Source organism: Lissotriton helveticus, chromosome 2_2, assembly GCF_964261635.1.
Source record: "Lissotriton helveticus chromosome 2_2, aLisHel1.1, whole genome shotgun sequence".
In the NCBI taxonomy this organism is placed as follows: Eukaryota; Metazoa; Chordata; class Amphibia; order Caudata; family Salamandridae; genus Lissotriton; species Lissotriton helveticus.
Window position 1 is genome coordinate 246,702,341 of NC_136060.1, and position 16,487 is coordinate 246,718,827.

A 16,487-nucleotide genomic window follows, 5' to 3' on the forward strand; every position below is an offset into this window, starting at 1 on the left:
TAAGTGTACTGGGGATGCTCAGACGTGAGTCCCAGGCACTCCACACCACTGGAATCAAGCTAGCCGGGCTGATGAGAGGTGTTACCTCGAAACCGGGCCGGTCCTCGGATGCTTGTTTCCGTTCTGGGAAGGACATGGCCTTTGTAGTTCGGACTGGACTGTTCCCATGGGGCACAGGGTCAGCGCTGATTTGCATATCGCCATTGTCTAACCCAGGGTGGTGTGGAGTGGAAAAACGATGGATTTGGGCCCAGATCTTTGGACTGGGGTGAATGTGTGACATTGATCCACATTCTGTCCATCACTGTTGTGTTTGCAATTACCGCTCTAAGTGTACTGGGGATGCTCAGACGTGAGTCCCAGGCACTCCACACCACTGGAATCAAGCTAGCCGGGCTGATGAGAGGTGTTACCTCGAAACCGGGCCGGTCCTCGGATGCTTGTTTCCGTTCTGGGAAGGACATGGCCTTTGTAGTTCGGACTGGACTGTTCCCATGGGGCACAGGGTCAGCGCTGATTTGCATATCGCCATTGTCTAACCCAGGGTGGTGTGGAGTGGAAAAACGATGGATTTGGGCCCAGATCTTTGGACTGGGGTGAATGTGTGACATTGATCCACATTCTGTCCATCACTGTTGTGTTTGCATCGACCGGAGGAGGCTGCGTTCGGCACGGTCTCAACCGGGTGGATACTCCTCCTCTGGACGGACAATAAAGGGCCGTTAGCGCTTCAGGAAGACGGTGGGGAGAGCCTCCTTGAACGGTGGAGCCGGCCATCTTGCTGGAGGCACCTTCTTTGACCCTCAGCCCAAACCAGCACTCACTGGCTGGAGATTGAAAGAATGTCCAAAGCCAGAACCAACAAAGTGAAGCCCGTCAAAGACATCTTTGGCAGCTCGGAATCCATACCTAATATGGCAACCGCAACTCCCGAGGCTGAGGCGGCGAAATGCCCAACGACCACCGGAGATGAGCCAATCACAAAAGCCTTCCTTGAATCACTGTTCCTCACTCTCAGGGAGGACATTCAATCAGTAAAGACTGAATTTGCCGCAGAGATCAAAGAGATACGCCGGGATGTGGACAGTGAGGGAGAACAGGTTGCCTCCCTTGAGGAGAAAAGTGATGCCACGGTATCGGACTTAACCATACTCCAACAGGAGGTTATCCGACTTCAGGACCAAAATGTCGACATCCAGACTCCGATGGAGGATCTAGAAAACCGATCTCGAAGTCACAACATCCGGATCCGCGGGGTCAAACCCTCAGATGACACCCGAGACCTCTTCGCTTTCACCCAAGGCCTCTTTCGCCACATCCTAGGGGAAGAGCACGACTCTGAAGTTGTCTTGGACAGTGCCCATAGAAGTGAGGCCACCCCGAGCCACAAATGCGCCACCAGCGGACATTCTGGTATGCGTTCAGGACTTCAAGATCAAAGAGGCCATGCTCACTAAAGCCAGATCCCTACTTCCCATTTCATTCCAAGGCCACTCTCCGATATTGTTTCAGGACTTGGCCCTGATCACATTGCAAAGACGCTGCCAGTTTCGCCCGGTGACTGAACACCTCTGACAACAAGGGATCTCATACTCCTGGGGACATCCCTTTCGCCTCATTTTTTGCCATAATGGGAGGCTCCACCAGATCCGTTCTTTCTTGGAGGCCTGATGCCTACTGGGCATGGCGGAGCCTCCAGATCCGAAGCATCTCTGTCGGGGTGGCAAAAACAAGGCAGGCGACGGAGCTCCAGGCGGCCACCCAAATCAGAGAACGTCAGAGGTCAGCAAGCAGCCCTTATTGCGGCTACCGAAGCCCTTGCCGGAGAAGACTCGACTACCAAATGATCTCCTTTGAAACACTGGACCTTCTACTTGCATCCTTGCTGGTTGCGGGGGGAGCGCTCCCTCCTCTTGGTCACACAATGCCCCCCATTTGGTTGACTGACCAGTTGTCCTGGGACGGGGGACTATTTTTGCTATTCATACTTGTTTGAACTGTTCCCCGTTGGGAGCTAGTTCTGGGTCCCCTTCCCTTCCGGGGCTTTGTTTTTTTTTCATTTTTCCCTCTTGTCACCTTTTTCCCGGGGTCCCCCTTGTCCACATCGTTCTTCCCATCATTGGTGCAAATCATCTGATGTCCCGGCAAAATCCCCGCCTCTCAGTGCCGTGCGCGTAGATTGTTCACACTGCGCTCACTACAGCCTACACTTTTCTCACACAATGGATGCCAGGTAGACTGCTTAAGATCCTGACCCTTAATGTCCGGGGCCTCAATAATCCCATCAAGCGTAGGGCTGTCCTTAATTATCTGGAACACCCCGCCGCCAATATCTGTCTCTTACAGGAGACAAATTTGCTGCACAAAGATCATCACAGGATGAAATCCCGAGCCTTCCCCACACAGTTATTCTCCTCAAACTCTACTAAATTGGCAGGGGTGGCAATTCTCGTTTCTCGTTCCTTCCAGGGCAAGGCTCTCCAGAAACACACCAAAATCAGGGGCCGCTTGCTCACTGGCAGGGGTGTGCCTTATAATAGGTTCTGTGTATGCCCCCAATGAGGGTCAGGACAAATTCCTCCACAGCGCACTCATCGAGGCGAGGGCTAACTCAGAAAGACACCTACTATTGGGGTGGGGGACTTGAATGTTGTCTTTGACAATCTTACTGACCAATCCTGTCAGCGCACCAGCCAGGTAGGAGCTATCTCACCGTGAGGGTTAGCCCGCGTCCAAGAATTGGGTCTCGTTGACTTGTGGCGACACTTCCACCCCCATAGCCGAGCTTACACCTATTATTCAGGTGCCCACAAAACGTATGCCAGGCTAGATCACTTCCTATGCTCCACTCCGCTGCAGGCGCTAGCCACCACAGCTGACATCCTCACTGCGTCCCTCTCTGACCACTCTCCGGTCATGGCCTCCTTCTTGCTTCCACACACATAGCTACCCCCGCGACAATGGCGCCTTTGCGACTCACTGTTACACCAGGCCTCCATAATTGAACAGATAAAATCAGCCCTTTCGAACTACCTAGTTCTTAACGCCAACTCAGGCACCTCGCTAGCGACACAGTGGAATGCCCTTAAAGCAGTTCTGGGGGGAGAATTCATAGCTATTTCTACGGGTATTAACATAGAACGCTGTCAGAAAAGAGCTGAGCTTATTCGGAGGGTCGCTGAGTTAGAACAGATGCATCAACGCACTGGGGCAGCCAGGGCATGGCGCCAACTGTGCATGGAACTGAAGCAACTTGCAGCGTTGGACCCGGACAAAGCCGAATATGCAGCTCTCTGCCTCCGCCACTCCTACTACACCGGAGGGGATAGATGTGGCCGTCTTCTGGCCCATAAACTGCGGGAAGCGAGACAACGACAAGGGGTGCAAGCCATCCGACCTCTTGGGGGTGTCCTCGGATGATGTAGCTATTGCAGAAGCCTTCCTGGGACTTCTATGCTAAGCTTTACTCTGGCGATTCCCTTGACACGTTCCGCAGCCTCGAATATCTGGAAACCGCGCAGATACCGGCCCTTAACTCCGCACAAGATGCCCATTTGGATAGAGACATTGGGACGATATAAGTTATTGCGTCAATTTCTCGCCTTCGGCTCAGTAAATCGCCTGGCCCGGACGGCTACTCGGCGGCCTTCTATAAATCCTTTTGCAATTAGGTAGCCCCCTTATTACGGGACCTCTTTAACACGTTTTCCCATACCAGAGCCATTCCTGAGGAAATGCTGAAAGCATCGATCATAGTTATCCCAAAGCCTGGGAAAGACACAACTCTTTGAAGCGCATATAGGCCGATCTCACTCTTAAATATACACATTAAATATACACGAGCATCCTTGCGACACGCCTAGGCCCCTATATGCCCCAATTGGTGGAGTCGGACCAAGCGGGCTTTATACCACAACAGCAAACCAGTGACAATACAAAGAGAGTACTACACCTTATTGAAAAAGCATCTTGCAAGCAAGGGGAATACATGTTATTGGCCATCGATGCAGAGAAGGCCTTTGACAGGGTTCATTGGCCCTATCTAGAACAAGCCCTACAGAGATTCGCCTTCGGAGAAAAACTGCACACTCGCATCCTAAATTGCTATCGCTCGCCCCAAGCCACAGTCCGGGTCAATGGCCAAATGTCCTCCTGATTCCCCATAAGTAGGGGTACCTGACAGGGATGCCCCCTCTCTCCCCTCCTTTTCGCGCTGTATATGGAGCCACTCGCATTGAGAGTCAGACACCACCCCCTTATCACCGGGATTAAATTTGGCTGAGACACACACAAGATCAGCCTCTACGCAGACAACATTTTACTCTCTATCACTGACCCTGTCCAGGCACTAGGAGCCCTTTTTATTGAACTGTATAGCTCTGTGCAGGCCACGGGTTTTAAAATTAATATGGACATATCGACCGCCCTCAACATCTCGCTGTCCGCAAACACGCTAGCCCGCATACAGGAAGAGCACCCTATCTAGTGGCCTACCACTATGGACCCCCATTTAGGGTTGCAGCTAGGGCCTACCATACAAGCTACTGCCACTGCTAACTATGATAGGCTCCATACCCATATCCGAGGAGAACTGGACAAATGGAAACACTATCCCCTCTCCTGGCTAGGCATAATAGCAGCCACCAAAATGACAATTCTCCCCCAAATCCCTCTACCTATTCCAGACCCTCCCTCTGCGCCCCCCCACTGCTAGCTGGATTCTGCAAACAGAGTCCGACCTAGCTCAATTCATATTGCAGGGACGCAAACCAAGGTTCAAGCATGCGATCGCGATCCTGCCTCCTGAGCGAGGAGGGGTTGGAGTACCTGATCTCCAGCTTTATTTTTATGCTGTGCAGCTCCGCTACTTGGTGGCATGGACCCGCATAGAATCTGAAAAACACTGGCTATTTCAAGACGAGGCGGTCGCCGCCATACCTCTACAGGGTGTCCCCTTCCTTCGGAAGAAGCATAGACCACCTAACCTCTATGCGTCTTGCATCACGAACACAATTATGGAGGCCTGGGACCCCACTGCCGTCCCTTACGAGCTGACATCATTTCTCTCCCCCTGACAACATTGTTTATTAACCCTGATTTTCAGCCAGGAGTAGACCCTAAAGCCTTCACAAGCTTGCGCCCCACCCCATGCCTTTCCCTGGGACAGCTGTTTGACCTGGAAGGCATTATCCCATTCCCTCAGCTCCAATCAGACTATAGAATCCTGGAGACGGACCGTCTATCCTGCCTACAACTCAGGCATTGGGCACTTTAGCCACAAGTTAAACCAGGTGCTCAACGTCTATTAACCCAGCACAAGAAATGGCTGATCACCCGATCCTCCAATAAAAAGCTCATTTCTGACCTTTAAAAGCACTTATTAGCGGCCACCACCACATAATGCTGGACGAGCGCGTTGGGAGCGGGATTTGGGTAGGACTCTATCTCACAAAGAATGGGATGACATATATTACAGAGCCCGACACTCAGCATACCACCCAGGTCTCACCGAGACATTGACCAAGGTTGCCACCTATTGGTACTATACACCGTAGCGTCTGCATCACTTTGACTCCCATTTTAGCGCTCTGTGCTGGAGGGGCTGTGGGGAGGTAGGAACTCTGGAGCACCTTTTGTGGAGTTGCAGTCACATCCAACAATACTGGACACAAATTCTCGATGAAATAAGATTCCCATCTCGACACACAGCTCCCGCGCCTCCCAGGATATATCCTCCTAGGTCTGCCCAACCCCCTAACATATCCCTTGAAATCTCAGAGGGGCCGACTAATCGCTATTGCCCTAGGAGCGGCCACCCAGAACATACTGCCGCATCGGCGTTCTCCCCAAACACCGCCACATTCGGGTTGGCTACAGAGACTCTGGGTGGTATTGGTTATGGAGAAACTATCCCTCATCCTGGCAGGCAGGGAGAAAGAATTCCCAGAACTATGGCGTCCCGTCCTAACCTTGCTAACAACGGAATTTCGGGAATCCCACCAGATCCCACCAAAGCGTAACCCCAAACAGTCACGATGATCCTTCGTGCACCTAGCACCTCCCTCTTTTCCTATTCTTTTGTTCAGTGGACAGGGGACGGGGGGTAGAGGGGAGGGTGCGGGTAGGGGTGGGGGGCATTTGGTTTCCTGGTTTCTATTATCCTTCTGCTGTGGACCCGCTATCTGCATATTACTCTGTAATGCCATCATTATCAACATCTGATGTCTTTATTGCACTGTGGGTTTTCAAGGAGCAGAGGGTCCTGTTCTCCTTTTCTCTGTGTGAAAATTAATAAAAGATTTAAACCATAAATGTTGACTGTTGGTTTACGCTCATCTGATAATTGATTCACACATACCAGCTGTCATGAGTGATTTGGTAGGCAGCTTCAAAGGAGCTCAAATTTGCCTGACAAGTTCCCGTTGCAGTAATGCAGGGATACGGACACAGTTTAATTGGAATAACCCTAGATGTGTTACACTTGGCAGAGCTGTATTTCTGTATCCAGTACCACTGTAAGGGTTACTATACATCGAAATAACAACATAATGGAAAACATTTGTCACACCAAACAAGAATTTGCAATACAATAGGTCTTGCATTTACGTGAGTTTAAGCTACTGGCATTGTAAATGACAATGTGTTTTATTTATGGTTCATAAACCCAAACATAAATAAAAAGCATTTTCATTTTTAATGGCAATAGCTCGAACTTGTGTAAATGCGAGACCTATTGCATTGAAAATGCTTGTTTTGTAAAACTGAAGTGAATGTATTTAGTGGTGGTCTCAGATTTATTTTTACTTAAAATAATGCACAGTGGAGTAAAGTGATTTACATAGGATCATACATTTTGGCTGTAATGCAGTTGACAGTCTAGTAGTTGGGGGGGCGGAGCTAGTCGGGTTGAGGGAAGAGGAGGAGCTAGGACAGGATGAGTCATTCGGGAGGCCACTGCCCAAGACGCCGTCTTGCAGATTGTACTCCGCCGGATTCAAACCAATCGGTGGAGACATGACCCACAAGAAGAAGACATAGACCCTACAGTCCGGCAAGAGATACAAGCATTCCGGCATGTCTGCGATGAATTGTCGGTCACCACCGATGGAGTCATTCTACGAGGTCAACGACTTGTGATCCCTAGTCAACTACGGCAGGGAGTTGTCGATTTGGCCCATGAAGGTCATAGAGGAGTAGTATCTACAAAGCGAGCTCTCAGGGAACGCGTCTGGTTTCCCTTCCTTGACCTGATGGTAGAGTCTACCCTGAAGGATTGCCATCTCTGCCAGTTCACCAGCAAAAGCAATCCACCGGCACCACTACAAATGACCACCCTGCCCAACGGAGTGTGGCAAGAAATCGCCATGGACTTCTACGGACCGCTGCAGTCTGGAAAATATGTGGTTGCCATAATTGACGAATATTCACGATTTCCCATCGCACAAATAATATCGTCCACAAGTGCCTCTTGCACTCTCAATGTGCTAGATGAAGTATTTGCAACATGGGGTGTCCCCAAAGAGGTTAAGAAGGACAATGGGCCCCCATTCAATGGACACGAATTTAGTGCATTTGCAAAACACATGGACTTCAAGCACAGGAAAGTTACACCACTCTGGCCACAAGCAAATGGCACCATCGAAAGGTTTATGGCCACGATCAAAAAGACATTTCAGCAAGCCATGGCTGAGAAGAAGGAGCTGCAGGCCGCACTGAATGAAGTCCTCAGAGCTTACAGGACCACCCCACACTCAACCACCGGACAATGCCCAGCGACCCTCATGCTAGGGCGACCGATGAGAAATCGCATCCCAACATGGGAAGGGGCCTTGCAAGCTGTGTCGCCAACTCACAATCACCAAGAGATGGCTGTGACTGACAAACATAACAAGGACAAAATGAAATCATACGCCGATGCCAAAAGGAGAGCGAGGTCTCCATCCTTGCATGAAGGAGACTATGTCCTTGTCAAACAGGATCAACAGAGAAAGACTGATTGCCGATTCCGTGATGAGCCACTGCTGGTTACCCAGCAGAAGGGCACCATGCTGACTGCGGAATCTGACCAACGTCGAATCACCAGGAATGTCTCTCACTTCAAGAAGTGTCCTCGAGACATGAAAGGACCTTTGGTGAGCCTGACTGGCAATCTCGCACCTGAAGAACCCGACCATGGTGATACAGACGGCCGAGGTCAGCAGAATGGACTCTTGCCGAGTGAGTCCCCTGGGGCCATGTCCTTGCGGCCACGTCGTGATATCCAACCACCAAAGAGACTCATTGAAGAGATGGATTGAAGCACTGTTTGTTTTTGTTTTATTAAGAAAAGGGGAGATGGAATGCAGTTGACAGTCTAGTAGTTGGGGGGGTGGAGCTAGTCGGGTTGAGGGAAGAGGAGGAGCTAGGACAGGATGAGGGCAGTTAGAGTAGGGACAGGGTTGATACTGGATGTGAGTAATAAAGCTCCAGTCAAACCACAAGCTGTGTCTGTGATTATTAGTAGCGCGATGCTACATTGGCTAAATGGGAAAACTAAGTAAAGTAGGTAGAATCAGGTGACCGACTATATGTGTATCTCTGTCTGTGTGTCCTAACAGTATACATTATTTTACATCAGTTTATTAGGCCAAAGCGCTAAATAAAATTACAGATTCTGCGCAGAGAGCGCTGATGCAGTGTCAAGAATTTGCTGTGTGGCTACATTCAGACGCTGACACGTCACTTCCAAAACATGAACCCCTGAGCGAATAATATGAGGGAATTCGTAGACACTTTCGTAGACACTCTCGTCGGTGATGGGTGCCAACAAAGAGTGTCACACCACCAAAACGAAAGAAAGTCGAACGTGACCAAGTTCGAATCCTGGCGTCAGCTCAACATCCTGTCATTTTGAGTAAATCATTTAATATCCCTGTGCCTAGAAAAAAGATCTGACCTTGAATGATTTCATCATGTGCTCATGAAAAAGAAAGTTTCCGCTACATAAAACGTGCAGAAAAGAAATCTTGCACATACTTGAAAAACATTGAACATCATTTTTGGACATGAGATTCAAAAATATTTAGCAACTCATCAATTATGCTATTTCCATCTCATCTTTCCGCCGCTGTATTTGATGTATTTGCATTGGTAATGTGGGTCTACAATTGAAACTACATGTCCCATAATGCAATACGGAGAAGAAGAAGAAAGGGGACGTGTCAAGTTTGTTTGGTGACCGAAATGCAGCTCACACACAGCCAAATGCCCAAATCCCTATTTCGCACAATTTCAGATGTGGATTTCCTCATCCTTTCACATGCCCTCGTCTCGAAAGGTGCAATTGGACTAGAATATGGACTGGTCCGATTTTCTTTTTACCTACGCACTTCCAGTCACGCCGGTAGTTCTGCAGTTGGAAAGACATGTTTGGAGAACGTGGTGATGGTGAGGGAAAGATGTAGCTGTTGAGGTCTTTGGGGGGAAATGGCGATTTGTGGTTTCTGCGACCTGGTTATTCGGACTGCTGTGGGAAGATGTTGCAAACTAAATAATTGGAGATTGTTTATCCTAGCAGGCGGTATCTGGTAATGATGGGCATATTTCTGGGATGAGCTTTTTTTTTGGGGGGGGGGATGTTTTATGTCGCGCGAACTCGTCCCAAAGGTGCAGGAGCGCTTTACACGAGCACCAGTTGCGTTGCAGATGGACACATTCCCTTTTGGGTGGCACAAGGAAATGAAGTGATTTGCCCAGAATTACAGGATGTTGAGCTGACGAAACTCAAATGGGGTCAATGGCCGCAAGCGTGATATCTCTGTTAGATAAAACAATTGTTCCCTTTCTGTTTTACAAAGGAGGGAGGTCGAGTACATGCAAGATGCTCACATAAAGCTTAGTTTCAAGCAGTGACTTCTTAGACAAGCAATAAAAACAACAAAACAACAAGCCGAGATTGTCCCAGCAGCCTCCAAAGTGAAAGCGCACACAGCGCGCTGAATATAAACAATGCACGTTGTCCTGCCCGAAGTAGAACAAACTCAATATAGAAAATAGTACTTAGAATACCAAACAAGCATTTGCAATGCAATAGGACTCGCATTTACGCTAGACCTATTGCATTGGAAACTGGAGTGCGGGCGGACGAGAAGGCATGAACTGGAGTGCGGGGTGGTCGGTAGGGGCCGAGAAGTCACGGACTGCCAGGGAGGGGGGGGGGGTAATGAGAAGAAAATAGTGTTTGAAGTAAAGGTGCCATTAGCCATGGAAGGATACAAGTGACGACAAAGGACTCACATGCCTAAAACTAATCGGAAGGCAGTATTTAGGACCTAAGCCAATAAAAAAGATAGGCAGAGAGTTGGCGGAGCTTCCACGCTAAACTGAATTCTGCATGCCTCGCAAAGCGAGCAGCGCATGCTCTGCAATGCTATGCTCAACCTAAAAATGCCCTAATTTGAAAATGCTTACCAAATCAAACACCAGAATGTTTTGTTACTGCAAATGACTGACTTACTGCAGATAATACTCAAGTGTTGTTAAACGTTTTAAAGGTACCTTACCTCTAACTGCATATAACCCTGATTAATAAATATGAGTGGTGTAGCCTTCTAGAACACGTTAAATAGATGCCTGCTTCACACTGTGCACACAGAGTGTGCATATTGGCTTTTTTATACACTATACACTATACTCATGAGGACAGAAGATTTCTTTCTCAGAGTGTTAAACTGTGAATACACATGGTCACAGTGTGCTGGACAAAACTGAGAGTGATTAGTGATTTTCACATACGCATTAGAGGGAGGAGAGGCAATGGGAGGGGACACAATGAATATTCATATATAGAAGAAAACACGTCAAGGTTTCTGAATTGCCTGATGATTGCTTTGACAAATATGAACTTTGTCAGTGGATTACACTAAACAAGAGAGTGAATGCTCATTACCACTACAAGTAGTATTTTATCCAATGAAATAGAGGTCAGCGTAAAACAAAGAGAATGCTAAATGAGGTCCCAAGTGCCAGATCTCTTTCCCTAAAACTGTAAGTTGTTCCCCCAATTGGCAATACCTTTTATACCTCCTGTAAGTCCCCAGTAAATGGAATCCCTGGTACCCAGTGCAGGGGAGCTACAGAAGATCTCTAAGGGCTGCAGCATACATTTTGCCACCCTAAGAGACCCCCTTAGCACCAATCTGCAAACTGCCATTGCAGGAGGCGTGCCATGGTGCAGAGTAAAGTGAAGACAAGACATGGCACACCTCTTGTGACAATGCATGCACTATAGGTCAGTCACCCCTAAAGCAATTCTTACAGCCCTATGGAATGTGTACTATACTACATGTGTGGACATATCGGCACAAGCAGGTATGCCTCTCTGACATCTAAGTCGATTCTCAGATATTACAAATGAACAGGGAAGCCATTTTGAGTGCAGATGATATCACACATCTTTTATTAATAAACCAACACTGATTCCTGTGATGGATTTATTAATTCATGCACCCAGAGGCCCCCTGAAAACCTACCGACTACCTGTGTAATGGATGACAGGGGTAGACCAGCCTGCAACAACAGATAGGTTTCTGACCCAAGCAGGTTATAACCCACGTTCTCTGGGGGCAGAAACATTGCCTGCTCCGGCCAGAGGTCTAGTCAGACAATAAAACTCACAGGTGACAGGGCTAAACGTCAGTGTGGGGAGATCGTCCTGTAATGCAGTAGGATAGCAGGATATGTGGCAAGCTTGGAGGTAGAAGGCAGAAGATGAGTACTATCTAGAAATGTAATTACTGTTTTAAAGCTGGCTAATTGTGGTGCTATGTTGAATGTAAGGTTAGTACGGCGCACTAATGATGTGCAACTAGTCATTTCCCCGGTTACATACATATAGAGCATAGGAAAAATGGAAACAATTGAGGCATGCTAAGCAGCAATATGATGCCTATCATAGGAGAAATGCAACACCTAACCGAGCAGCTGTGACGACTGATGGTGATGCCTACAGCAGTAGACTACATTAAATCATAGTAATTTTCTGAGAGTCTGATGGTGCTTTAACTCAACAATGATATGGAGCTCTCCAGCTTCCAGTCATACAATGAGAATCTCTGATGCTGCATACTGCCTTTTTTTTTTGGGGGGGGGGGGTACACCTGGTTATATTTCCATAGCCTCAGAGTTCCGGGTATCCAGCCACGGAGAGAGAGAAAAAAAAGGATCAGTGTCTTACACCCCTCCATATGTGCTATTCACATTTCAAAAGGTGCACCTGCTGAAGACCATGGCAGTGGGCCCTATTATCATAAATGTGCTGAATTTGCTTCCACCAGGGCAGATGTACACTCACAGCTGCCACCTGGAGGCAGTGAGTTCAGTGAAATACGGGGCTACTGCTAACAAGTTGGCCAGTGTTTCACTGTGCAGGCAGCAGCAGCCTGGAATTTGAAGAGGGGACCTCCTGGTGGGTGCTTGACTGAACTGAAGAGGGATGTCTGGGGGGGCACGTGGCCCCTTTTATCCCTTTCAGAGGACTGTTCACGGGTGGTGCACTAAAAGTGTGCCCCTTTTTGAAGTGCATTGATAGATCTGATGCTACAGGTGCGCCAGTGCTATCAGTATTACAGCAGGGGCCACACATGTGTGACTTCTTCTGTAATACCACAGCAATAAGACAGCACTCCGGGCCACACAAAGCAGATGCACATGGCGATTGCAACCCCCTATGTATAACCCAGCCCCAGGACGGCCAGAGGGCTTGTAGGATATGTGAGAGGCTTACACGTTTTGTTGACCCTTCCCATATCACATGACCATAATACATATTTCAAATACCCTACACTTGTACTTAGAGATGACAAAGTCTGCAAAATGTTTCTCCCTAAAACCTCAGTACAGCCTACATGACAGGGCGTAGCTTATTGCAGGAAAGTGCCCTTGGGACCGGCCCAGCTTCTACACGAGTATGGATGGTTCGCCACCCATCCATCGGAGAGACAAGGTTATATAGCTTTGTGCTTGGTTACCACACTTGCCGAGCAGCGATGGTATGGTAAGCCATTGTTATGAGTGGGTGCATGTTAAACTGTTGATGGGTGAGCACACTTTGTAGCCCGCCGTTGTGTTTGGTCACTTAGTGACCTGTTGCTGAAGAGGGTGGTAAGGAAACCAATCACTGCTAAGGAGTTTGCTTATAAGCTCAGAGTAAAAGCTGTTAGAGAATAGCATGCAACAATTCTGATTGTTATTATGGTTATGAGCAATTTGCATACTGTTCCCATATGAGAATACAATGCATTAGTCACACCATATCATTATTACAACATGCACACAACACTTAGTAAGAGTAGTATAAGAGGCACTATTCCCAAAGGTCCTCATTACAAGTACCACTACCCACAGACTGCAACATTTACCAGGTGTGGTAAATACCTCCTATTCCAAGTTTTCAACATGAAACAGAGGCATAACATGCACAATTGTTTTTTAACACACCTAATTTTGCATATCTTACCTTTATCGAAGGCCTTTACTTTCGATAGATTTCTGCAGGTTTACCCTACTCAGAACTATCAGAGGCAACACTGTGAGGCAGTGGCGTAACAATTGCCCCTGTGGTACGGGGGGTACCCAAATTCGAAGAGGCCCCCCCCCACGGCACTGTGGACGGGCAGGCCTAAGAGCTTCTGATGGGGCCCGGTGCTTGGGGGGCACCCTCCATGCACTTTGCAGGGGGCCTTCCTTAAGGTTTGTTAAGCCACTGCTGTGAAGGTGTAATATCACCTTGTAATGCCAAGCCATGTGCAAATTCAGAATTTAGCCATACACCTGTAATGAGAGCCAGATTAGCAAACCACGAAATCTCCTCGAGCACGCAAAAGTTCTGCGAACACATGAAATTGCTTGTTCCGCCCGTTCGCGATGCCTTTTTCCTGCTCGTGAACGATGTTTGCGTGCTCGGGGAGAAATATCTTGCAAACACGCATTTTGAAAGGGCAAACAAGCAGAAAATTCCGCAAAGCCACGGATCGCGGAATTTTTGGCAATTCCACGTTCTCCGCGGAACACCAAATTACCCAAATTCCGCGAGCGGAAAGGAATTTACTGCCCAGGCCTAAAAAACACACGACCGAATGGAGACATTTGTGAGTCTCAGTCTGGAAAAGGCAGAAGGAAAACATTCCCAGTAAGCAACATCATGAACTCATATAGTCTATTCGCAATATCGCGTTTCCTACGCTGAAAGCTAAAAACGTGATAAAAAATACAACCAGCTCTGATACTTATGAAAACATTGAGTTAGCATGCTTAAAATGTTATCTGCTGAGTTGGACGATGGCACTGAAATTTCAATTAAGATACAATGCTGATAAAAATGTTTGGAGTACAAAAGTCGGTGAACATAGCAAAACACACATTACATCAGCACAGCTGTGCCGAGGAAAACCATTCCCAGCAGAAAACTGCCAGATCCAAACACCTGTCGCTTCTTCAGAGAATCCAGTGCTCAGCGCTTCTTGGCCGGCACACACTTCTTTATTTTGAAACGGTAAACAATGTTTTATGAACCTCCGAATGTGCCTGGCTTTTAGTTGTATTATGCATGCATTTTGTAAGCTTGTTTTACTTTCTCTTGGTTTTCTACATAATACCCACATGGTGCTACTGTTGCTGATACTGTGTTTGCGCACTCGGGATGAAACTCTGCATTTCCCAGGCCCCTCTCTGTTTCTATTATTATAAGGGGTTAGCAGAGACACTGCCTCAACAGGGACTTAGCACAATTCAGACAAAATCCTGAGAATGACTGTCACGCTAACAAAGGACGCGAAGGAATTCCCTAGCAAATATATCGTGCTTTATGTCCCAAAGGTACCGCACATTCTGCAGTAGAGCGCCATTCATCACACACTATGACAGGAAGAGGCCACCGTGAAAGCCAGAGTAGATGGAGAAAGTAAGACTCTAAAGAAAGTTGTTCGGGAGCTAAAAATAAGTCCCCAGCTTCATTAAAAGCCTGGTTATTACAGGACGCGCACTTACCCGTCATATTGAAATGAAAGCACACTCTCTTGTGATCTAAGAAAGGCACACGGTGTGCCCTCCCACGATGCTGTAAATAGGAGCACGTGCCTGCAAACGACGACAATGAAACACGGCCACGCGCAGTGCCAGTTGTTTCTTCATCTCCTCATTACCACGAAATAAAGAACACATATATAAACATACATATATATGGTCCATGCCAATGCTGACAATAGTTGTTTTATATTGTAAACAATCAACATTGCCCAACTTTACGGTTTCTTTCGAGTCCTCGAACTCTCTACACTCCACTAACATTCCTGCTATAAACTCTACAATACTTCATATTCTTACCTCTGGGTGGTTCGAGATGTTCAACATCAGTGCCCACAATTCAGCACGGAGTGCAGTTGGGCATCCTTGTCTCACGTACTGTTGAGCTGCAGCACTATCTTGTTCCGATAAAACTAGAAAAAAGGACATATTATTCCCACTCACAGTTTGTTCCAAAACGAGTTCCTAGCAGGAATACGGTGGTGTCCCTGTCTACTTTCATCAGCATAACGGTTTGGCGGGTTCCAAATCGATTTAAAATCGCAGTTAGATCATTTGAATTACAACATTAAAAATGTGTGGCAGGCCTCACTTCTAGAAAAACAAAAGCCCCGATATAGTTTAAAACACCGACATTTATAAAACGAAACACTGCAGCCTAGTGCTTGAAATGAGGCGTATGCAATGCATTCCAATACCACCACCAACGGAGGACACACATCTTAATACAAGGCACTGTGACACTCGGTCCTAATCCCATTTGCACGTGTTCCCAATGTGTCTCGACAACATAGTGGTTACTTTTGATTCAGTATTGTTATTTGTTCCACAAGTCAATAGCATTACAAAGTCTACCTTTTAGTACTCAAGTTTGTAGTAGTGTTGTCACCCTTCCACCAGCTGCTACAAAGAATAATGCCCGTCCTCTGGGTGATTTTGGCATCCTTATACTACAGTAATGGAATGTAAATCAGAGTGCCTGCTGCCATTGAAGAAATTACAATGGGCACACATGAACACAACCCATCACATCTTTGGACCCTATGTTTGTATCACATCTCCCCTTCAAAGAAGGAACTGCTATAGCTCCCACGTCCTCTGACATAATATTCACAGACCACATCTTAAGCCACACTCAGCACACCATCAGCCAAGGTCAACTATGCTCTTTATACCCTCTGCTACTGACTGACACCACTTCAGCCACCCCACCTACTCCCAACTTCACTACAAACACCCTTAGTGACTTTACGCATTCTCAATCATGCTTTGATCTGCACAGACCCAGTCATGATCCGCAACCCTCATCAATACTCACCAATGCAATGCACTGCATACCAGCAACCATAGCCTGCAATTTCTCTGTATACGTTCACCAATATAAGCCATGCTCTAAAGACATCCACTTCTGCTCTGTACACTATCAG

At 47.5% G+C, this 16,487-nt stretch overlaps 1 protein-coding gene across 2 annotated transcripts in view; it reads right to left on the bottom strand.

Moving 5' to 3' along the window:
* Positions 1-16,487, bottom strand: part of TBC1D19 (TBC1 domain family member 19) — a 1,159,927-nt gene that overhangs the window by 586,522 nt on the left and 556,918 nt on the right. For both annotated transcript variants that reach the window (XM_078678973.1, XM_078678974.1), the window contains exon 11: positions 15,361-15,473. In XM_078678973.1, coding sequence (XP_078535099.1) covers positions 15,361-15,473 — 113 coding nt within the window. The remainder of the gene's footprint in view (positions 1-15,360; positions 15,474-16,487) is intronic.